At 38.1% G+C, this 24,664-nt stretch overlaps 1 protein-coding gene across 1 annotated transcript in view; it reads left to right on the top strand.

Annotated features, from left to right (window-relative positions):
* TOMM70 (translocase of outer mitochondrial membrane 70) overlaps window positions 1-23,485 on the top strand; it is a 32,202-nt gene extending 8,717 nt beyond the window's left edge. Inside the window, exons 2-12 of the mRNA XM_058555686.1 lie at window positions 1,823-1,996; window positions 4,097-4,223; window positions 5,844-5,953; window positions 9,559-9,707; window positions 12,163-12,370; window positions 15,013-15,147; window positions 16,193-16,300; window positions 17,117-17,233; window positions 19,454-19,551; window positions 20,481-20,603; window positions 23,048-23,485. Of these exons, the coding sequence (XP_058411669.1) occupies window positions 1,823-1,996; window positions 4,097-4,223; window positions 5,844-5,953; window positions 9,559-9,707; window positions 12,163-12,370; window positions 15,013-15,147; window positions 16,193-16,300; window positions 17,117-17,233; window positions 19,454-19,551; window positions 20,481-20,603; window positions 23,048-23,201 (1,503 nt within the window). The 3' untranslated portion in view covers window positions 23,202-23,485. The remainder of the gene's footprint in view (window positions 1-1,822; window positions 1,997-4,096; window positions 4,224-5,843; window positions 5,954-9,558; window positions 9,708-12,162; window positions 12,371-15,012; window positions 15,148-16,192; window positions 16,301-17,116; window positions 17,234-19,453; window positions 19,552-20,480; window positions 20,604-23,047) is intronic.
* Window positions 23,486-24,664: the final 1,179 nt, after the last annotated feature.

Below are 24,664 nucleotides of genomic sequence, written 5' to 3'. Positions count from 1 at the left end.
TGTCTCCTATTATGGATGTTTTGTGCCGAGGATTTTTTCTGTCGCAGTTTTTGAAAGATGATTAAGGGTGTTGACAAATGGAAGATTTTATATTTATCTATTAATTTATTTTTGCTTTATTAGGTTCCTTTCATCATCCCACATGCTAGTTTTAAAATATGCATGTTCTTTGTTGACACTGGCTAGCTTGAACTAGCTGTTTAATATACTGAACTTAGATACATAGAGTTTCCTACACATCTTCCTTTGCACACTATACTTTTTAAAAGTAACTATAGCTGTAGTCAGACTAAAGGAGAAGAGAGACAAAAGGTAAATGAAGGGAAAAAGCAGCAAAGAAAAATGAAGCAAGAGTAAGGGAGAAAAGAGCAGATGCAAGAAAGGGTTGCTATCTCATTCTATGACTGAGATGCCCTGGGCCCTAAGCAACTTGGCTTGCACAGCCCCTGTAAGTTATTTGTGGGAGCAGCTACCTCTGCTTTTGCTTGGTCAGTGCTTACCTGTTGGAGATAAATGGATTCTTTCATAATCGCATATTTGTTGAAGTTGGATGATGTAATAAAGTTTTGGGTAAAGACATGCCACAGAGCTCTTGTAGATGGAACCTGGATAACTGGATTTGTCTACAGAGATGCTTCCCAAATGTTAATTGAAGTATTCACCACTGTCCTCAGTGGGTGTTAACTACCAACTCTTCTATATTATACACATGAAGTATGTAAATTGCATCCTTCAGGAAGCAGACTCTGAGACAAAGATAGGAGTGCAAAAAGTTTATTGATGAGCAGACAACAGATTTGGGATAACAGTTGTAATGAATATGGCAACATGTTTCTACTATCTATTCTAAACTGTTGACAAATAGCCTAATAGAAAAATAGCGACTACACATGAATAAGTGGTTTTCAGAGTAAGAAAGCCTGTGGCCAATAAACATGAAAAGATTTTCAAGTTCATTGATAGTGAGGAAAATGAAAATAATGTTGGAATATTACTTTATATGGGTAAACCTTTATAGGGGTTATTCAGCCTTGGCGCTATTGACATTTTGGATCTGATAATTCATTGTTGTGGGGGGCTGTCCTGTGTGTTGTAGAATGTTAGCAGCATCCCTGGCCTCCACCTTCTAGATGCCAGTACCACCTCCTTTCCACCTCAGTTATGGCAATCAAAAATGTCTCCATATATTGTCAGATGTGCCCAAGAATGTAAAATCACCGCTGATTGAGAACCGCTGTTTTATAGCCATTAGACTGGCAAAAATGAAACACAGCTGGGGCTGGCCCAGTGGCGTAGTGGTTAAGTTCACACACTCTGCTTCGGTGGCCTGGGGTTCGCAGGTCTGGAACCCCGGGCGCTGACCTACACACGGTTCATCAGGCCATGCTGTGGCAGCATCCCACGTACAAAATAGAGGAAAATTGGCACAGCTGTTACCTCAGGGACAATCTTCCTCAAGCAAAAAGAGGAAGATTGGCAACAGGTGTTAGCTCAGGGCCACTCTTCCTCACCAAAAAAAAAAAGTTAAACACAGCTATCACACTGTTGCTGGCAGGAATGGCGGGAAAGTGGTAATTTCAAGAACTATAGCCTATTTTGTGAAAAATCTGAGTGTTTTTGAAATTAAAAATATATAAACTTTTTGACTTAGCAGTCCTACTACTGAGAACTCTATCCCATGAAGATACAGTTTTGAAGCAACTTGCACTAAAAACAGCCATTCTACTCTTCCGTTTTTCTTCTGTCAGTTTATCATTTAATCACTGTGATCTGAATCGATTCCTGTGTATTGATAAGTGTTTTTGTTTTCCTCTCATTTCAGAACTCTCTAGATAGAGCCCAAGCAGCCAAGAACAAAGGCAACAAATATTTTAAAGCAGGAAAATATGAACAAGCTATTCAGTGCTATACCGAGGCTATCAGTTTGTGCCCTACAGAGAAGAACGTTGACCTTTCCACGTTTTATCAAAACAGAGCTGCTGCCTTTGAGCAGTTGGTATGTATCCTAGGTTGTTTTTTCTGTTCTTTTTGTTTCTCTTTATTTGCATAACGTTTCAGTTAATGCCACTCAAATAAATCTAATAAATTTTTTGAAGTTGTTTTGAAATTATAGGATTTTTGTTTTGTTTTTATGTCCTTTAATTACCTAACTTTTTAAGAACAAATTTTAGTTTTGCTGGTCAAATTTAAAGTTGTATATATAAGATTTTATAAAGTTAGATAAACAGAAAGTTAAAGCTTCTGGTGACCCTATCTTCTTCGATAGTTTGAGGTTATTTTCTCAACTTTTTTATCTCTATAAATGTAATAGTAGCATATGTGGGAGAAAAAAAGACCAAAAGTGAGTTCCTATTATATATGTTGTTTGCAACATTTTTTCAGTTGCCACTGTATCTTGTACAGCTTTTCATGGCATGTGCATAGCACATTCATTCTTTTTCAAGGCTGTGTGTAGTAACTGTTGTATGGTTGTATGGTGGAAAACATCTCCCTGTTGGTGAATATTTGGATTGCTTCCTGTTTTCCCTGTTGCATTCAGTGTTGCAGTAAATATTTTTGCATAGTTTTGGGAGGCTGAAATTGTAGAATAAAATTCTAGAAACAGGAAATATAAAGAGATAGCATCAATACCTACTCCTAACAATAATATATGAGTGTGCTTGTTTTCCAGTATTGTTGCCAACTGTATTATCAGTCTTAATAATTTCTGCCACTGTCCTAGGAGAAAAATACTCTCTTATTGTCTTTATTTGTGCTTTTTGAGATGTTGCTGAAGTTGGCTGTCCTTTTCTATGTTTATTGGGGATTTGTATTCTCTGCATTTATTTGTTCAACCAAATTTTATTGACTGTCTCATATATGGAAGGTTACTATGGTAGGAGCTTTGTTTGTAAAAGCGAACAATTATGCATAGAACTTGAGGATGGCTAAACAATGAACTATTAAGTGACATTTTGGTAAATGCTTTGATGAAACACATGCTTCTGTAATAGAGGAATGACTGGAGGTGGGGTTGGTGCATAAAACAGTGGAGAAGAGAGTGTTACAAATAGGGGAAACAGCATGTATAATTTCTCTGAGACAGGAAAGATTTTGGTGTGATCCTTTATCCTTCTTTAGTATAAAGGATCCTGGAGTACAGAGAGAAAATTGGAGAGGTAGCGGAGGCCAGACCAGGCAAACCCTTGCAATGTTTGGAAAGCTGAGACCAACAGAACTTGCTGTTGCATTGGTGGTGAAGGGTGAAGAGAAGCAGGAATCTTAATAGTGAGGAGGGAAAAGTGGGGAAGGAGTGAGACAGCTAAGGAGACAGTTGAGTTGAGAAATGTCTCTATTTTAGAAGAGTGGTCTGGGCTAAGGAGATATTCTTGGGAGTCATCTAATTTTAGAGGTTACATAAGGCCAGGACACTAGATGTGATCACTTAGGGCAAGAGAAGAGAGGCCTGGAGGGTTCCAGCATGTGGAGAGCAGTGGAGGGGAGAATTCAGCGAAGGAAATCCAGGAGGTGGGTGGGAATGAAGTAGAGTGGCAACTCTTTGGAGGTTTGCAATAAAGAGAAGCTGAGAGATGGGGTGGTACCTGCAGGCCTTATGGAATCAAAGGAGGGTTTAAACTATGGAAAATACTAAGCAAGTGTTTTTATGCTCGTGGGAATGATTCAGTAGAGAAGCAGATTGATGCAGAGGTGGGATAGCTACCAGAGTGAAGTCCTTGAAGTGGGGAGACTGTGGGTCCAGATCACAGATGGAGGGTTGGCCTTTGATGAAGAGGGGCACTTCCTCAGTGTTGGATGATAACACTAACGGGGGAAGAAGGAGAGCGTAAGAGCACATAGATGCAGGTAGGTTTGCAGGTTTGGTGGTAGAGCGATGGCCTAAGTATGTCCTTGCCTATTTTTAAAAACCAAGTTGCTTGTCTTTATTATACATATTTATATGAGCTGTTGTATTGTGGATATTAACTCTTTGTATGTGTTGGGAATATTTTTTTTCTATTGTGGGACTCTTAATACTCAGCCTATAAAGATTAGAAAACTGATTTCTGTCAAACAGTGCTTCCATTAGTGTGACTTTTTTTAATACTTTCAATTACAGCAAAAATGGAAAGAGGTGGCACAAGATTGTACAAAGGCTGTTGAACTTAATCCCAAATATGTGAAAGCTCTCTTTAGACGTGCAAAAGCCCACGAGAAGCTAGACAATAAGAAGGAATGTTTAGAAGGTGAGGGTATTTTTGTATTTACATACGAAAATTACTAAAGGCTTTGTAGTCATTGGTAAATTTATATGAAACTCTGCCTATGAGTAGAGAAGTCAGTTGTATTTAAAAGTTTGACTCTTCCTCAGTTGAGACTTTGTTTTCTAGTTTAAATTGAGATTGCTGGTACTTGAGTATTGTCTCTGTTCCCAAGTATGGAGTTAAATCAGCATTAAGATTTGGAGTTTATATACCACACATTTAAACTTGGCAATTAATGAGCATCAGTGTAATTCCATGAGTAAGAAATCAGAAAAGAGGTTTTACTAAGTGATAGTGTTTCTGAGATTGTACATATTTTCAGTTAAATATCTTATATAAACGTGAAATAATTTTGAGGTGAATCATTAAAGAAAACATTTGTTTTTTGCCTTTGGTGTTTTCAAACGTTATTTTATACCCAATTAGAAATTATGTGATTGGTACAAAGCACCAAGTGAATTTACTATTCTCACTAAATGCTATAAATATTCTGCGGCCTCTGATTGGCCATATCTGCTGCCAAAACTTCATTTAGAGTATAGACCACTGGCTTTTAAAGTACATTCTTTTACGTGACATGGAGCTAAACCAAAGTTTAATTTCTACAATCTAAAAGTGCTTTCCACTACATATTTAAATCTGCTTTAAAAGCATCAATAATCAGAAGATCTAGCCATTATTATTTTTTAAAAATAACATTACTAAGAGAAAAAAACTATTTTATTTAAAAAATCTGGATTACCAAGTGACAGCAGTTTAGAGAACATTTTAGAAAAATTTGAGGTTTTGTGGTGTAATGTACTTTGTTGGTGGGTGGGAGGAGTGTTGCTTTGGAAAAGAGAATTCTGAGTTTTGAGCCAGACCTTGAAGTTATTAACAGATAATAACTTATAGAGAGGACATTAAATAGGGTTTAGATAGGAGAAATGGGATGGGAAAAAGACATTGACGTTGGCACTAGTCTGATTATCAGCAGGATATGTAGTAGGTTGACTTGTTTGGAAGAGCAAGGATTTGGAATCGTGAGAAACTGAGTTCAGAAGGAGAAGGAAGAGCCAAGATTGAGAGGTTAAGGAACCGCTGATCTTTTTTATTTCAAATCCCTGTATCTTGAGCTGTGGCATAAGCAGATGAAAATGGTATTTTGAAGCAGATTTAAATTGAGAGTTCTGTGGCGGGATGGCGTTGGAGACAAGGAATAACCCTGAGACCTATAAAAATAATCAGACATGAGAGAGCCACATATGTTGATTTGGCCTTTAGTTACTGGCCAGAAGAGAATATTGCTGGGTTCCTTGTTTTATTTGCTGTGTAGAATGTTAGGGTGGTGAGAAACATAACAAATCATACAGTACAGTCCCTTTCATTTCACAGGTGAGGAAAGTGAATCGCAGAGAAGTGGAGACTTGCTGAGAGAACTTTGAGTTCGGTCATAGATATAAAACTAAATTGTTAAGAATCAATTTATTGGAAATGAAATCGATAGTCACATAAGGCTCTGAATTTAGTTTGGCTTTCTGTGCTAACATTATGTCCATTTGATGCTGCTAATCATCTTTGCAGTAATTTCCTACTTACTCTTGTTTTTTCCATCATTTCTAGATGTCACCGCTGTGTGTATATTAGAAGGGTTCCAAAATCAACAGAGCATGCTGTTAGCTGATAAAGTTCTTAAACTTCTTGGAAAAGAGAAAGCCAAAGAAAAATACAAGGTAAATTATTCTGAGTTGGTTAATAGAGGGAATATACATTGTGAAGGGTCATTTCTAATTTATACTGCTTAAATTTGGGCACGAGGGTAATGAGAATGACTGAAATTAGATCTGGATTATATTTCTTTTTCCTATAGTCTTGGTCTTTTGTGGCTTATCTTTTTAAAATAAGAATGTAGGCTATGTCCAATATTGTACCTGGGGAATATTGAAAGAATTCTTCTATATTAGGAGTGGCCAAACAATGGTCTATGGTTCAAATCCAGTCTGACACCTATTTTTATAAATAATGTTTTATTGAAACTCAGCCACTCACACATTGTTTTTGGCTGCTTTTAAGCTACAACAGCAGACTTGAGTGGTTGTGACAGAGACTATATGGCCCGCAAAGACTAAAATGTTTACTCTCTGGCCTTGTATGGAAAAAATTTGCCAACCTCTGTTCTATATCATTAAAGTTTTTAAAGGTATATTGTATAAATTGGCATTGGTTATAGGCAGTTAGTAACAGATGGTTTAATTCAAGAAACATGTATTGAACAAAGCTCCATCGTGGGCATTTTAGAAGGGTGGGTACAAAGGCCTGGTTTTTCTTTTTTTTTTTTTATTTTTTGTGAGAAAGATCAGCTCTGAGCTAACATCCATGCTAATCCTCCTCTTTGTGCTGAGGAAGACCGGCTCTGAGCTAACATCTATTGCCAATCCTCCTCCTTTTTTTTTGCCCCAAAGTCCTAGTAGATAGTTGTATGTCATAGTTGTACATCCTGTTAGTTGCTGTATGTGGAACGTGGCCTCAGCATGGCCTGACAAGCGGCGCATCGGTGGGCGCCTGGGATCCGGACCCGGGCCGCCAGTAGCAGAGCGCGCACACTTAACCGCTAAGCCACGGGGCCGGCCCAAAGGCCTGGTTCTTGCCCTTATAGAATTATAGTGTAGTGAGAGAGACCATTAATAAGTACAAAAGGCACATTATAGTGAAGTGTCACAGAGGGATTAAGTAGAGTGCTGTGGGAGTACCACAGGCATCGCTAAACATCAATGGAGATTTTCTGCTAAATTTCAGTACTATCAAGGCAATTGTTCCTTTTTTCTTTAATAATAACTTGCTTTTCTGTTAAATTGATTTTAATAAGCTGTATTTTTAATTTTACATCTCTGAATATTAGCTGAGTTAAACAGCACTGAAACAGGTTTCTTCACTGCAGGACTTCCACGTGTTAGGATGTGTTGTGACTCTCCAAGAGGAATATGGCTGTAGTGGTTTTCAGTCTCTAAACTATGGAAACTTTTTTCGCTTGAGCATCTCATAGAACTGGTGTTCCTCAAAACACTTTGTGAAAATATCATGTTAGAGTCTCACAAGTTGAACCTCGAAGGAACCTAGTTTCCTTGTGTATTCTTATATCTTGTTATTGTTGACTGATTATACTGGTTGGCCTGCAGGGTGGTAAGAAAATATAAGATAACTGACATTTACAATCAGTTTCCACATATATTTTCTAATCTGTTTGTATGCCACTTTGTAAATTACAGAATACTTTTCATATTATTGTTTTTATTTTTACAATAACCCTATGAGATAAATTAAGGCAAGTATTTTTATTGCCATTTTAGAAATGAGAAGACTGAAAATGACATGTGCCAGGTCATGTAGCTAATAAGTGGCAGAGCTAGAGTTTGTATCTTGTTCCTTTGATACTTAGGTCTGTTACTTCTAACATAATGTTTTCATAACTATTTTTTTTGTTTTGAGGAAGATTAGCCCTGAACTAACATCTGTTGCCAAACCTCCTCTTTTTTTGCTGAGGAAGATTGGCCCTGGGCTAACATCCGTGCCCATCTTCCTCTACTTTATATGGGACGCCACCACAGCATGGCTTGATGAGCGATGTGTAGGTCTGCGCCCAGGATCCAAACCCGCGAAACCCGGGCCGCCAAAGCAGAGCACACGAACTTAACCGCTACACCACCGGGCTGGCCCCTGTTTTCATTTTAAATTTGTAACTCTGTGTGGAAGGCAAGGAGATGGTAGCTTCATTTTCTAAGCTGGAATAGGGAACTAAAAGATATTAATGATTTACTCAGCCTTCAGTAAGTGCTGTTTAAATTTCTGTTTCAGCTTTTGTGCAGGGTGGTAAATGATTACCACTGTGTATTCCTACTCAGAGTCTGTAGTGAAATACTGAAGTTAGGCATATTTGTCACTTGATGGGTGACCATCTGATTTAAAATATTTATTTGTATAATCCTAAATTAAGACATATTTACTCTCTCCCCAGAGAGAGCACAAAAATAGAGGTTTTCCCTTAGATTTCCTGTTCAGTTTTCCTCTTTCCCCACTCTCATCTATCCTTGATCAGATCATTTACTTACAAAACCAGATTCCTTTTTTTTCCCTCCTTCAAATACAGAAATATTGGGCTGGCCCCGTGGCTTAGTGGTTAAATGCACGCGCTCCGCTGCTGGCGGCCCAGGTTCGGATCCCGGGCGGCACCGACGCACCGCTTCTCCAGCCATGCTGAGGCCGCATCCCACATACAGCAACTAGAAGGATGTGCAGCTATGACATACAACTATCTACTGGGGCTTTGGGGGAAAAATAAATAAATAAAATTATAAAATAAAATGAAAAAAAAACAGATATTAAATCAACCAAAATAACAGAAATGATATTTGTTATACATACAATTTAAAATACCATATTTCCAGGGACCAGCCCCGTGGGCTAGTGGTTAAGTTCAGCATGTTGCACTTCAGTGGCCCGAGTTCCTGGGTTTGGATCCTAGGCACAGGGACCTACACCACTCGTCAGCAGCCATGCGGTGGCAGCGACCCACATATAAAATAGAGGAAGATCGGCACAGGTGTTAGCTCAGGTCAAATCTTCCTCAAACAAAAAGAGGAAGATTGGCAACAGATGTTAGCTCAGGTCAAATCTGCCTCAGCAAAAAAAAAAAAACATATTTCCATTTGTAGATAAAGGATCCAAATTATATTATGAGAGCCTTTGGCTATTTTATTCCCTCTTCTGTCTTCCTTTAAAACTTTATCATCTGAATTGTGCTATAAGGAGAAACAGAATACTCCTATAATTATGAATCAGGTTGCGATGCCAAAAAGTAATAATTAAAACAGGAAATGTGATTTCCTTCTCACTTTCAAAGGCACTTACTGTAACGGAGATCTTCGGATGCAGTACAACTAGAGGACGTTTGAGCATTCGTGTGAGACTTGGGCTTGAGTGATAAATTGAGATGCCAGTCTTCTAGGACAGGGACCAGGAGAAGGAGATAATTTTAACTCAGCAGTTATTTGCCTTTTGTGTTCCAGATTTCACCTTCTTTTACTTTTGCTTTTAGTGAGTGGTTCTAAGAGTTCTTGATATTTTATAACTTTGGAGAGGGGAAGGGCTCTCACTGAAAACCTGCTTTGAACAGCTAGGACTGGCAGCTTTACCATTTCCACTGCCTCTTGTCCTGTTTGGAGCCTAAGATTTGAAAGTGAGATTCCAATTTTCACAAGTCATTCTCAGCATTCTACAAATGTACCTGCTTCTTTGGTTAGTGTTTTCTCATTTTGATATATTTTAAATGATTAAATTTCAGAATCGTGAACCTCTGATGCCATCTCCACAGTTTATTAAATCTTACTTCAGTTCTTTCACGGATGATATAATTTCTCAGCCCATGCTTAAAGGAGAGAAGTCTGATGAAGATAAAGACAAGGAAGGGGAGGCGTTAGAAGTAAAAGAAAAGTAAGTGTGTCAAGCATAGTATCTGCTTAATGTTTTGGGGAGGATTTTTGGTTTTGTTTTTGGTTTTTTGCTGCCATAGAGCTCAAGTGGGACTCTGAGCCATCTCAAAAAAAAAACTATCTATAGATAGATATAAATATAAATATAATAACAGTTATAATATATAATAATATTATCATTATGATAAAAACACTTCTCCTCTCACATGTGTCTGTTACACCCTGAGAGTTCCTTCTCTGGTGACTCAGGTTTTACTGCTGCGAGCTGCTCTCACGGGCCTACGTGACATTCTCAAGAGGACCCTCAGTGCATCGGGTGGTTGACTGTAATTCAATAGGGCATTTTCTTGACAATTACCCTGTAGCTCAGCATGTAAATGTTTTAATGCAGGGAAGTTTGTAATTCATAAACTGTGAGATGCTTAGGAGTGCCCAAAAGAATGACTTTCTTCACGTTTTTTTCTGCTTACCTAGGAAAATGCTATTCTTTGGGCTTCTTGTGTTTGCTCCTGTAGAGAGTTGAAACCAAACAAGATGCTATGTTTACAACTGGAGATCAAGTGATACTATGTAGTATATAAGCCATCTAGCCTGCTTATCCATTGGTAATTATCAATACTTGTTAAGGCCAGCTCTCCTCTCTGAGAGAAGGTATAATATTATTACCAGCATGACATTTTTTTGTGTGTGTGAGGAAGATTAGCCCTGAGCTAACATCCGCTGCCAATCCTCCTCTTTTTGCTGAGGAAGATTGGCCCTGGGCTAACATCCGTGCCCATCTTCCTCTACTTTATATGGGACACCGCCACAGCACAGCTTGACAAGCAGTGCGTCGGTGCGCGCCTGGGATCTGAACCTGCAAACCCCAAGCCGCCGCAGCGGAGCGCGCACACTTAACCGCCTGAGCCACTGGGCCGGGCCCCATCAGCATGACATTTTTTGATGAGTTTGGAAGAGAAGGGAGTATTGTACCTATAGGAAAGCATTGTTTTGCATCTATAGCATATTGGAAGGTTTGAGGAAACAGATTGCTTTGGATTTGTACCTCCCCATTTTTCTACCACTGTTGGCTACCTTTTAAGGGAAGATTCTATGTATAATTGTACCAAGATTTTCAAGTTTTAATTAGTTGATATGCAGTCTTTTCAGAAAATTGTAGTTGGAAAGTAAATGTTTAGGATGATGCCAGTAATTGCCTCTTCTGGTTAGGAAATAGTCCTTGTTCCAGATAAGCTACAATGGAGTTAACACCATTATTCTAAAAGCTGTAGTTAGAGGTGGCAGGACACAGCTGCCTCTCACCTAAACACTGACTGGAGTTGGACCTAGTTTTGAATTCCATTTTACTCTGAACCTTAGCTTCATCATTTTTTAAATGGGGCCAATAATACTTACCTTTGAGGGTTGTTGTGAGGTTTAGAGGTCACGTTTATAAGTATCTAGCGCGTAGGTTCTCAACAAGTAGGAACCATTATTACTTCCAATCTAAAGTGCAAGGGATATTAGAATGTAATTAAAGGAAAGGTTAGCACAGAGTTTACAAAATTTTGACCAACATAACTTTGTCACTTGCCAGTTTTCTGTATTCAGAATATATAACAAATGAAATGAGAAAATGTACTTTAATTTACAGTGCCTTTTATCTGTAAGACTCCTTATTGGTCATCTAGTATAAATTTCTTTTCAGTTCAAAAAAATTCCTTCTGCAAGCATCCTCTATAAAAGTCATCATCTTAGAAGAATAATGATATTGTGGTCACTGCATTTTAAAAAGTAGGGAAGCTTGTTTTTTTAAAGTCTTATTTGATGGAAGAGTCTTCCTTTAAATTTTCTTCTTTGATATTTCCACCTATTCATTCTAGGGCTGTTCTTTTAGGTAAAACCACACAACTTCTGGATGAGAGCCCTTCAGATATATCCCTGCCTCCAGTCTTGCTCCCTTACAGTCCATTTTCCACAGCACAGCCAGAGTGATCTTTACAAAGCATAGGTCGAGTCACACCTCTGCCCTTGGCTTCTGTGACCCCTAGACTCACTTGATTATTTCCTGTTTCCCTGTTCTTTCTGTTAGTCATAAAAGAACTGTTGAGTGCCACCAGTGTGCCACAGATGTGAAGGTGAATAAGACAGGATCCTTGCTCACATTGCAGAGCAGTCTGTCATTAGCTTATCCTTCCACATTTCTAAATGTTGAGCCCTGCGTGGTAACTCTAGGTTTCTGCCAGTGACTCTGCTGGTTCTTTTTTTAAAACTCTCTTTCCAAGGCATCAGGAAAATCCAGTCTGCATCAAAAATCCTAATCTGTTACCTCCCTGCCCTACTCCAGTCCCACACTGGCTGATTAACTTGTTAAGGGGAAATGGACAATTGCTTAACTCAGGTATACTAAATGTGGCAAGTTTTAGCATTTGATCCTTTCTTAGTAAATAATTTCCTGTGTTCATTTTTATTTTCAGTTCTGGATATTTAAAAGCCAAACAGTATATGGAAGAAGAAAACTATGATAAAATCATAAGTGAATGCTCAAAAGAAGTAGATGCTCAAGGCAAATACATGGCAGAAGCATTATTACTACGAGCCACCTTCTACCTGCTTATTGGCAATGCCACTGCGGCCAAACCAGATTTAGATAAGGTCATCAGTTTGAAAGATGCTAATGTGAAGGTACATTTAAAAATGTGTGTGTGTGTGCATGTGAAGAAAATTAGTAAATAAAAATGAGGCTTTTAGATGTGTTTTGCCAAATTTTTCGCATTTCAATTGCCATTCTCCAAAAGACTATTTTTGTTTTGGAAGAAACTACACCTAATAATGATTGAGCTGGTACAGTGAAACTGAGACATACATATCAGTGCTGCTCATCTTGAGCTGGGAAGGGATTTTTCCCACAGCGTCTGGCAGCTTCAGCTTCCCCTCGCAGCCGCCGCCTGCTGTGCTGGGCTCGGGAGGAGTGAGGCTGGTGGAGCAGTGCTGTCGTGATGCTGTGAGGAGCTTGCGTGTGTGCTGCAGGGTTATAAAGTGCGTGCAGTAGACATAAACACATTCAGTCATACATTCTGAAAGATTTTGTGTTACGGGAAGAAAAACACAGGTTCTGAAAATACAGTATAGAAATATACCAAAGGTTTTTGGAGTTGTGTGGTCGGAACAGCTTTCCATTTTCCAAGTGTTCTTATGTGTATGTAATTATTTCTGTAATTAAGAATTAGGGGGAGTCTGTTGAATTCTGTGAGCCTTCTACTCTGTAACAAGACAGAGCTTAGCCACCAACTCTATTCCTTACTAGTTTGTTAACATCTCTGTGGCCTGTTTCCTCATTGAATTAAGTGAACTCAGGCTTTCTTCACCTCCATTCATGTATTTTGTGGAATATAAAAGTTGTTTTCAAGGCCTTAGTATTGTTAACAAATTATCTTCTTAGAAACAAAAGTAATGACCACTAAGTATTTATTAAAAGTTCCTTTCAAAATGAGATTTTCAAATTAAAGATACCCTAGTAATATTATCTTTAATTTTATTTCCTGCTGATTACAAATATGTTCTATTTTTTGTTTTTTGTTTTGAGGAAGATCAGACCTGAGCTAACATCCATGCCAATCCTCCTTTTTTGTGAGGAGGACTGGCCCTGAGCTACCATCTGTTGCCAATCCTCCTCCTTTTTTTTCCCTTTTTTTCCCCAAAGCCCCAGTAGGTAGTTGTATGTCATAGTTGCACATCCTTCTAGTTGCTGTATGTGGGACACGGCCTCAGCATGGCCAGACAAGCAGCGCATCGGTGCGTGCCCAGGATCTGAACCCCGGGCTGCCAGTAGCAGAGCGCACGCACTTAACCGCTAAGCCACAGGGCCGGCCCAAATATGTTCTGTTTTGTATTTTTGTTAAAATTAGGGGGACATCCTTGTTTGCTTCACTGAGGAAGACATTTATATGTACTTTTGTCTTGAAAAATTGATTGAAAAATTCTTTCATGATCATGACTTTTGGTTTTAATGGCAAGTAGTAATGATGCCTATCATATGCCATGTACAAAAATTAACTCAAAATGGATCAGAGACCTAAATGTAAGCGCTAAACCTACAAAATTCTGAGGAGAAAACAGGAGGAAATCTTCATTACCTTGGATTAAGCAGTGGTTCCTTAGATATGACACCGAAAACACAAGCGACCAAAAAAAAAAAAGATTTCATCAAAATTAAAAACTTTTTTCATTGAAAGGGTCTTGTCAAAGAAAAAGAAAACACATTCCACAGAATGGGAGAAAATATTCACAAATCATGTATCTGATAAGGGGATTGGATTCAACATATATAAAGAACTCGTGTTACAATTCAACAATAAAGAGACAACACAATTTAAAATTAGGAGAAGGATCTGAATAGACATTTCTTCAAAGAACATTTACAAATGGCCAATAAGAACATGAAAAGATGCTCAGCATTATTAACCATTAGGGAAATGCAAATCAAAATCCAATGAGATATCACTTTGCACCTACTAGGATGGCTATAATCAGAAAGATGGCTGTGGAGAAATTGAAACTTTCATCTGTTGCTGGTGGGAATGTGAAATGGTAAATCTCTTTGGAAATTAGTTTGGGAGTTCCTTAAAAAGTTAAACATAGAGTTACCACGTGACCCGCAGTTCCTCTTCTAGGTGTACACTCAAGGGAAGTGAATACAAATGTCAGCACAAAAACTTGTACGTGAATGTTCATAGCAGCATTATTCATAATAGCCAAAAAGTGAAAGTGACTCGAATGTCCATCACCTGATGAACAGAGAAACAAAATGTAGTATATCTACACAATGGAATATTATTCAGCCATAAAAAATAATGAAGTGCTGACATACTACAACATAGATGAACCTTGAAAAAATGCTAAATGAAAGAAGCCAGACACAAAAAGACCGCATAACGTATGGTTCCATTTGTATGAAATGTCCAGAATATACAAATCCAATGGAAATAGAAAATAGATTGATGGTTTCCAGGGGCTGAGGATTAGGGGGGAAATGGGGAGTGACTGCTAATGTGTATGAGGTTTGTTTTGGGAGTGATGAAAATGTTCTGGAATTGGTGGTGATGGGAGTTCCTCAAAAAGTTAAACTTAGAGTTACCGTACGACTCAGCAATTCTTCTGGGTCATATTGCACATCTGTGAATATACTAAAAATGACTAACTTGTACACCTTAAAAGGGTGAGCTTTATGGTATGTGAATTATATCTCAATAAAGCTGTTATTTTTAAAAAACTAAATTGGAATAAAAAATAGTAATGGTGAACCTTTTCTCATTTGGGATGTGTAGCTTCGAGCAAATGCTCTCATCAAAAGAGGCAGCATGTACATGCAGCAGCAGCAGCCTCTGCTGTCCACTCAAGATTTTAACATGGCCGCCGACATCGACCCTCAGAACGCAGATGTGTATCACCACCGAGGACAGGTAAGTCTGTCTTACCCAGAGTTCTGACCTCGGGTTGAGGAATTGGACGCCATTTTAGAGAATGTCTTCAAGTGTTCTTATATCCCTTCTGCTGGCTGTGAACAGAGTATCACAGTGGTTTACACCTTGGGTTGGCATTTATTTAGTCCCATCTGGAACATTTGTCCTTATAATTCTGGTATTTACTTATTAAAAAAAGAGAACAGGAAGGCTACAAACATTGGCTTGCCAGTTCAAGCTTGTTTTTCAGGTGTTTCTGGTTCATAGGTTTTCAGTGAGTAAAACATTAAAAACATTTAGTGAGCATTTTGAGTTAATGTTAGAATTAACAGAATGATTTTTGTGGGCTTCCTGCTGTAAAGAAATACTAGCTTGAACTATCCAAACAGTACCAAAAAAGTCACTTCTGAACAGAGTTTTATAACATGCATGTTTGTTTTTTAGTAAAAATATATAGTGAAGAAAACAATTCCCAATTTCACCTCATCTGAGGAAAGCATGGCTTTATAATCTGCTTGTTTAACGTGGCTTCTTGGAATGCATTATGTTAGAAAGTGTGAGCTCTCCATATAATAACAGAAAAGCTAAATTTCTTTCGAATGGAGAATTTTACATAATATTTCTGTCTGAAGGGTCTTAAGTGTTCAGATAACCTCTTAAATATTGACATTTTGATCCTTACTGATAGTATCTTAAGATAAATTTGAAAGGTAATTATCTGATGTCTGATCTTCTTTGAAACTTGAAAGTACAGAGATGTTTAGTTTTCTAGAAGAAGGGGGCTCTTGCTGGAGAGTCATCAAAACTTCAGTGTAAGAATGGTAGGTTTGTAGTGCTTTTTAAAAAATTGGGCACTAGTTTTAAGTTTTAGAATCTTTCCTTTAAAATTACAAGATTTTCTAGTTCAGCATTTCTAGAAAGTAATTCTATATTGAATAATTACTACATGCTTAGCATTATGCTGAGCTATGACAAGAGACGCAGTGTGTACTTGACTGGTGCTCCGTTATTTTGAGTTGCGTTTATTTATGGTTTTTTTCCTTAGCTGAAAATACTGCTTGATCAAGTTGAAGAAGCAGTGGCAGATTTTGATGAATGTATTAGATTAAGACCTGAGTCTGCTCTGGCACAAGCTCAGAAATGTTTTGCATTGGTAGGTTCTGTTTTCTTTTGTATTTTTCTAAACATCATTTTTATTTCCCATTGTTAACAAAAATGAGTATCATTGTCTACAAAATCATCTGTTTTTCCCCTGCAGGATAACTACGGGGGAAAGCGTGTTAGGTTAGGGAAGTAGAACTGTTTGTCCTCGTTGAGGGGCTGCTCCTGTATTTACCGGGATGTTTTCTTTGAGTTCGTCTTGATGGGCGTTTGGCACTGATTGTATGCCCAGTGATCACCCTGCTTCTCTGCCATAAACCAGTCCAAAGGAAAAAAGCATTTTGAGCAGATATTCTGCTCTCTCATCTTAACTTTGTAGAGCTATTAGTAACACAAAGCTGAAAATCAGGTAAAATAAGTCCATTTCTAGTGAAATGAGGCACTTCCGGTTAGCCCGAGTCCTAAAATAAATTTTCTTTTATTAGAGAAATAAATTGGGTCACAAACACATGTATATTATAGACAAAAAATGTTATTAGATGAAGGAGCTTTATAACACTTTCAGTAAACTGATAATACATTATGTTAGATTTAAAATTCCCCCATTTATATGCAAGGTTAATTTCCTACAAGTTAGCATGCTCTCTTCTAGAGTACTGAACATCTTGAGGTTGTGAAGTGGCTGTGAAGGCCCAGTTGCACATAGCCTTCGGATCCTTGGAACTCTTTTAGATGCAGCAAATTACATTAGCAAATCATCTGCTTTTCTGGGAATATTTATGTAATTTTGTGTGACTTTTGTAATAGGTTAACATTCCATGAGTTTTTGAGTTCTTAATTTGATAGTCCTGTTTTGATTTTCAAACAGTATCGCCAGGCATATACAGGAAACAATTCTTCACAAATCCAAGCAGCGATGAAAGGTTTTGAAGAGGTCATAAAGAAATTTCCAAGGTGTGCTGAAGGCTATGCCCTGTATGCCCAGGTAAATGTAATTTTTTGTATTTTTTTCAGTTCTAGGGCTTTTTAAAAGAACTGCATGTGTCTGCTGAATCCCACTGTGGAAATCAGTGAACACTGCTTCTTTGTTGCAGCTTCTGTGAAAGCAGGTGGCTTTGTTCCCACTTTGATGCTCCTGGCCCCCAGGGTGGTCCTGAGTCACCTCAGGAGGGTCTTCTGTGTTATGCAATTTGAAAACCATGGCTCTGAACTCATAACTGGGGAAGCTCAAGCAGAGCGTTTCCCTCATGTTTCATATGGATTGGGTTTGCAAAATTTAATTACCTTAGGAACATTTACTATATGCAGTTGGTGGGAAGGGTTTTCTGTCTATTTGATCACTGTCCTTTTAAATGGTTAGATAGGCTGTAAATAGCTCGTTTTAATTTCTCTATGATTTGTCTAAAATTCTTAAAGCTTACCTTGGTTTAGGATTGAAGCGATGGCGAGTATGATTTAAATTTGAATTATTCTCACTTTTTAATTATAGTCTGAAGTCTTTGAAAACTTGTTTATTAATTTTAAATCATCCATTTAAGTGAAAATGTTTAGCTTCTTATAGCCACAGTTAGACTTCCTCCCCCAACTAAATGGTCTCTGACAATTTTCACTCTTAGTCTTTAAGTTGAAAGTTGCTTTTGATATCTACGTAAACCAGCCTTTTCAATACTCTATTTAATATCTTTTCTATCTTATTCTTTTTATTCTGAATAAATGTTGTCTCCCCAAACATCACAGAAATAGGAAACATTTGAAAATGACCTGTGGTAGACTCCTACCTCCAAACCATTCTTAAGGTTGTTTTGTTTTTAATTTCCTTCATGCTATCTTCAGTCAAGTTATAAGAAAAGTTCCACAGGGTGAAACTTTTTAAGGGTTTATTGAGAGGGACTATGAGAAGATTGATTTGTGTTAGATCTGTTCTTTAAAAGTCCTGCACATCTTTGCATTTTTAGGGATTGAAATTCTGGGATATGAAGTACAACCCAGAAATTCTTTAATCTCAGTTTGAAATAATCTTATCTCTTCACTCGTTGTTCTTACAATTCCTAGACAGGATGGTGATGATAAAAAAATGAAACGTTGATTCCTGACTGTGTACTCTAATTAACTGTGAAAGCATGTACTATATAAAATTTTATAGAATGTATAGAAGTTAAAATAGGGCAAACATATATTATAACTGTATGACATTTGTATTGAATAGGTACACTTGGGTTTATGCCTTATATTTAATTAAGAATAAACAAGAAGGTGGCAACACCATCCTCATCACTGAAGTGAAATTCAGAAGGGCTTTTTTGGTGCAGATTTTTATGAGCAGCTAAAAGAGAAAAGGCCACTGAATAGCTTTTAAAGAAACCAATACTAGGTACAAGTCTTTCCTAATTTCACATTTCCGTGTCACTGTGCTACCTTCAGAATAGGTTTGGGCTTCCTTGAGCTGTCTTCCTGTCAGCACGAGCATTGTTACAGTCTGTTGGCACTGATTCTGTCCTTTGATCCCTCTTCCGATTTCTGCTTCACTACATAGATAGACCGTTATGTATAATGTAACTTTTTGTTTATATACACACAAACACACACATATATTTTTATATAGTTACATAGTCTAACTTTTTTCTTTTAACTCTCAAGCTTGAGCTCAGATGCTGGCCAGTTCTCAAAGTTACAGTTTGAGCTGGTATCCACATAACCAAGGCTTCCATTTCTGCCATGGGTTTTGCCTTAAAATAGTTGATTGTAGCTGCCTTTTTTCTTTTATCAATCATTTTTAAGGAATGACTCTGATAATAGTTAACACACATACCTGAACTTATCCTTCCAAATGAGTATTTTCTTTAAAGTAAGACGTATTATGATAAATTATGAATAAGGGACATGGGTGTACTGTGAGAATCTGATATTGCAACTAGCACCGGGAATGGGATTTTCTGTACTCTACAGTTTACCAGATCATCTCCTGTTGCATATAACTAACCACTGGCCAAAAGGAGAGGACTCTTAAGATTTCATGTTTGTAACAATGCTGCGAAAAAAACCCAAGAACTAAGATATAACATTTAAGTTAAGTTTGTATCCTCACAACATCATAATTTGGTAATGAATAGATAAATGGAGTAAATTTTAATAATTAATAAGCAATATACTTTAACTGCTTAGGTTGACAGTTAGCTTAATATAACTGAAGTATCTCCTCACATAGGCATTAACAGATCAACAACAGTTTGGTAAAGCTGATGAAATGTATGATAAATGTATTGATTTGGAACCAGATAATGCCACAACATATGTTCATAAAGGGTATGTATTTTTGTGGTTCTTTTTGTTCCAGTAACAAATTAAATTTCTTGCATAGTAATAAGATGGATTTCTTTTGGTCACTGAGGAGAAGGGGACTGTGGTAGAGAGTATCAGTGAGTTAACTGACAAATTTCTTAATGCTGTGGATGCTTCACTGTTAATTTTTAAATTTTGCTTATGTTTCATTCTTTTTTGTGTGTGTGTGAGGAAGATCATTCCTGAGCTAACATCCGTGCTAATCCTCCTCTTTTTGCTGAGGAAGACCGGCTCTGAGCTAACATCTATTGCCAATCCTCCTCCTTTTTTTTTTTTCCCCCAAAGCCCCAGTAGATAGTTGTATGTCATAGTTGCACGTCCTTCTAGTTGCTGTATGTAGAATGCAGCCTCAGCATGGCTGGAGAAGTGGTGTGTCGGTGCACGCCCGGGATCTGAACCCGGGCCGCCAGTTGTGGAGTGCGAGCACTTAACCGCTAAGCCACGGGGCCGGCCCTGTGTTTCATTCTTATACAGCAATTAGTAAATGTACTGTTTTCATTCTAGCTTAAGGATTTTGTGTCTGAACATCCTGTCAAATGTTAACTTGTATCAAACTAGGAAACACCTAAAATAAGTTTTTCCTGTCCTTGTGTACTTTATCATTAAAAAACTTTACTTAAATTTTTTTTACAAAGTAAAACATTAAGCTGTGCAAGGTAGGTTAGTAATGGAGCCTAGACCGTTGGACACTTTTTTCATAATAAGGAATTGAGACTACGAAAGCAATATAAATTGAGAAAAAAACAATTTGATGCTGATTATATACTGTTTTAGATTTTGTTTTTCCTTATAAATTAAGTTATAAATTCATTGAGGGGAGAAATTGAATCATGCACTTATATTCTGTTGATACCAGGCCACGGTCACATCTGACTGCCGTTCTGTGTTTGCAGTTTACTTCAACTTCAGTGGAAGCAAGATCTGGACAGAGGTTTGGAGCTTATCAGCAAGGCCATTGAAATTGACAATAAATGTGATTTTGCATATGAAACCATGGGAACTATTGAAGTGCAAAGGTAACTCTAGAGTCTTTTCTTAGGAAATATAAGGCAGCTCCATAAATATTTATCTTTTCACTCCTCTCATTAGACATATGTTTTTGTCAATATCCATTAAATTATTAAGTCTTAAGATGTTAGGCCTTTTGAGGCAAGCTTCCCTCAAAACTATACAGTTTTGATTTATATCGTTTCATTACTTTTCCAGCTTAGAAGTCATATTTAGAAAGGTAAGTCAAGCATATGCATTAGAAAGGGAAACTTGATCTTTCTCTAATACCTGTTGTGTGTTCTTTCTTCTTTTCACCTTATTATTTCTGTTGGAGGAAAAAAAACACCAGCAGTGTGCTTGGGCAGTGCAGTGTAGCACAGGATTGGTAGCCAGGTTGCCAGAAGATCTAGGTCCTACTGCAAAGAAGCAACCAGCCAAGTCACTGGACAAGTTACAACATCATCTCTGAGTCCCTGAGTTTTCTTTAAAATCAGGGAGTTGGTTAAGATTTTTTGCAACTCTGACTTCCCGTAACTTCTTGTTTTGTGTAAGTCTTTATTCAGAGTTGCACTTGCGATTCACCATTACCAGGTGACAACTGTTCATGCCATAGAATTTAGTGTAGTATATCATCTTAATACTGGTATTGCCATCCATGTGAGTACCTGCTCTGTGCCAGGTACTGAACTTCAGGTGTTTTCCAAATATTATTTCAATTGATCTTTACCCCATTCCTTATAAAGGTAGAGATTGTATGATCCTCAATTTAACTGAAGAGTGTAGGAACTAATGCCTAGACTGGTTAAGATAGCAAGGTTACATGGTGAGCCAGTAGTAGAAACAGGATATGAGCCCATATTCCACTGATGCCACAGCAGCTGATCTTGCCATATCACTTGTCAGGAACAAGTAGCAGTTAGTTGTTTCACTTACCCATCATTCAGCCTCTCCTGGGGTCTTCTTTCTGTTCCAGCATAGGCAAAATATATATAGATGATGAAAATCTTTGTAGTTCTTTGGAATCATTCTATACCAACAGTTGCGTGTAAATGTTAAATTATTTCTTAATTGCCAGTTCGTTAATGTGAATAAAATATTCTCATACTAGGATAGGATGAGGTAGTGGTTCTTAATCTCTTGAGCAAAGCTGTGGGTTTATCTTAGAGTAATGCACATACAAAAAGACTGCATTTAAGTTGTTCATAGAGCCTGGGTTAAGGACTTATGATTTATGGGGTTTGATGGATTTTGTTGGTGTGTTAATTGTACTTCAAGAAATCCATTCTAAATCCTGCCTTACAAAGAAATGAGTCTGAATGAATGAATGAAATGGCTAATTATCCTAGGATTTAGCAAATCCTCTACCTAATATCTGAATATGAACTCTTGAAAGAAGTTATTTTTTTTTTAAAATAAGTCTATCATGTAGCCATGTATTATAGTAGATTAAATACACCCCAGAGGTACATCATACTTAGAGTCTAACGGGCATATATATAGTAGAGATTTATATTGAAAGATTACATGCATGTATGCATATATACATAGCTAATACCAGTTACTTACAACAGTTCTTGGTTCTTGGCAGGTATGTAAAGCCTAACCATACTTAGACTGTAAGAGGTAAATTATATGTTTTTGACCAAACATATTCATTCATTTATTCAAAAAACAGATACTAATTATCAGGCATTGTACTAGGAATTGAGGTCCTAGGAATTGAGAGGTGTCCTTAATTAAGGATCTAGTAAGACTATGGTGTAAACAAATATATATTCATCTAACTATACATGGAATGTCAGTAGAACTACGCGAACACTGGGGAAAGTGCAGTCAATTCCCCTGGAGAGGGAAGGGGAAAATATTTTTCGTGAGGATATTGTGTGTGAACTGGGCCTTAGAAAGGTGAGGATTTGACTCGAATCAGGCAGAGAGGCAGTAAATCGTCTGAGCACTGTGTACAGGGATGAGCGTGTGGCACAGAGAACTTGGGGAGACCTGCGGGACTGGGTGGAGGTGCATGGGGTGGGAGACACTGGGAAGAGAGGAGGCGGAAAGAAGGTGGGCTCAAGTGATCTGTGCAGGGAAGGCCCCCGAATATGCAGATGTTCTGAGTCTAGGTCACTGCTTTCTGAAGGAGCTCATGATGCAGTAGACCACGCAGGATGTAGGAACCAGACAGGATTATGATTTTAAATAAGTCATTTAATTTCTCTGGTCTCACTGTTCTTACCTGTAAACAGAGACGAGAAGAGGTATAGTGTGAGCACGTAGTATTTGTAATTGTAGCTGACGTTCACTGAGTGCTTTCTATGCGCTAGGCATTGTTTTGTTTGTTATAAAGAAGCCTTTTGTTAGAATCATAGTTGAAACTTAGTGGTCACACTCCATGGAGCATCAATTAGAAACTTCATTGCGTTCCACGAAGTGCTTGTTGAATCTGAGACGTTTAAAATTTTTGTTCTTTTAGAGGAAACATGGAGAAAGCCATTGACATGTTCAACAAAGCTATTAACCTGGCCAAATCGGAGATGGAGATGGCTCATCTGTACTCACTCTGTGATGCCGCCCATGCCCAGACAGAAGTTGCAAAGAAATACGGATTAAAACCACCAACATTGTAAAACAGGGGGAAGGAAAATGACCCTCTTTTTAGGAGAAGTTTACCCCTCTTCAACTGACCCTTAAGGACACTGTCATGAACTGTGGTGACCGGTGGAACTTCGTATTTCTGTGTGTGCTGTTGTGCGTCACGTCTGTGTCACGGTAGCTGTCGAAGGGGGTCTGCTGTGTCGCAGCTTCTGTTCCCTGTGCAACAAAAGCTTAGAATCTGTTAAAGGGATAGCAAAACAAAGCTGCAGGGTACACGTGATAATTGGCCATGCAAATAAAAACTCTGATTTGTTGATTTGGCTTTTTTTTTTTTTTTTTTTGAGGGGGATCGGGGGATGATTATGTTCTGAATGATTTTTGTCTTTGTGTGTGTGGGGTTGTAATAAGAGTATTTTTACAGCATGTTGGTTTTTAAATTAACAAGTGCTGTAAAATAGGTTTTCTCTAGATTCAATTAATGCCTTTTAGTTTAATTTTTTTTTTTTTGAAGGAAACAAAGCTTAAATGGGGATTTTGTTTTTAAGGCAGCAAAATTGAGAGCCCCTTGAAACCACTGTCAGCATGCACAATGCCTCTGATTCTGCAGAAGGTTAGAAAGACTCAGTGACAACTGCTAAGCCTTTTGACCCTCTTCAACTCGAAAGGATATTGTATATCATGCTTGAAGTCCACAACAGCTGGTTTTCATACAGTAAATTATGCAGAAGGGCGATATTCTGATTGATATGTGTGCTGGGAGACTGAGTATTCATGGGAGAGTGGACCAGGCACGAGGTAAGATGAAATGGAAATGTGTTTGTAATTGCTCGTGGCTATTTTCTGTAATAGGTACTACTATTTAATAGTGTACTTTTTAAAGAAAATGCAGGTTGGTTGTGTGTGTAAAGATGGAGTAGGTGTGATGTAGGAATATTTAATTAGCTTAAAATTTCTAGTGAATGGGCCGGCCCCGTGGCTTAGCGGTTAAGTGCATGCGCTCCGCTGCTGGCGGCCCGGGTTCGGATCCCGGGTGCGCACTGACGCACTGCTGCTCCGGCCATGCTGAGGCTGCGTCCCACATACAGCAGCTAGAAGGATGTGCAGCTATGACGTACAACTATCTGCTGGGGCTTTGGAGGGGAAATAAATAAATTAAAAAAAAAAAATTTTCTAGTGAAGAAAATGTGGCTAGAGGTTCACAAGGGATGTGGTAGGTCTGGGAACCAGAAGCACAGCACTTGCTGGGCTGACCAGGGTGGTGTGCTTCAGCCCCGTGCTTGAGGGCTCTGAGCCGGGGCTTCGCAGCTGCTGAGGGCTGTGCGGGGCTTCTCGGTGCTTTGCTGTCCTTGGTCTCCACGGCTGCCGACCGCCTGTGTCCAGGTCTTCGCTAGGGCTCCTGTCAGCAGATTTTTGTTTTGTTTTGTTCGTTTTATATTTACCTCACCATCTTACTTAGAAATCGCTTTATGGCTTTTTTCCAATTTTCACTTTTCTA

The sequence above is a fragment of the Diceros bicornis genome, chromosome 15, assembly GCF_020826845.1.
Source record: "Diceros bicornis minor isolate mBicDic1 chromosome 15, mDicBic1.mat.cur, whole genome shotgun sequence".
In the NCBI taxonomy this organism is placed as follows: Eukaryota; Metazoa; Chordata; class Mammalia; order Perissodactyla; family Rhinocerotidae; genus Diceros; species Diceros bicornis.
This window is presented reverse-complemented; position numbering and strand designations above follow the sequence as displayed.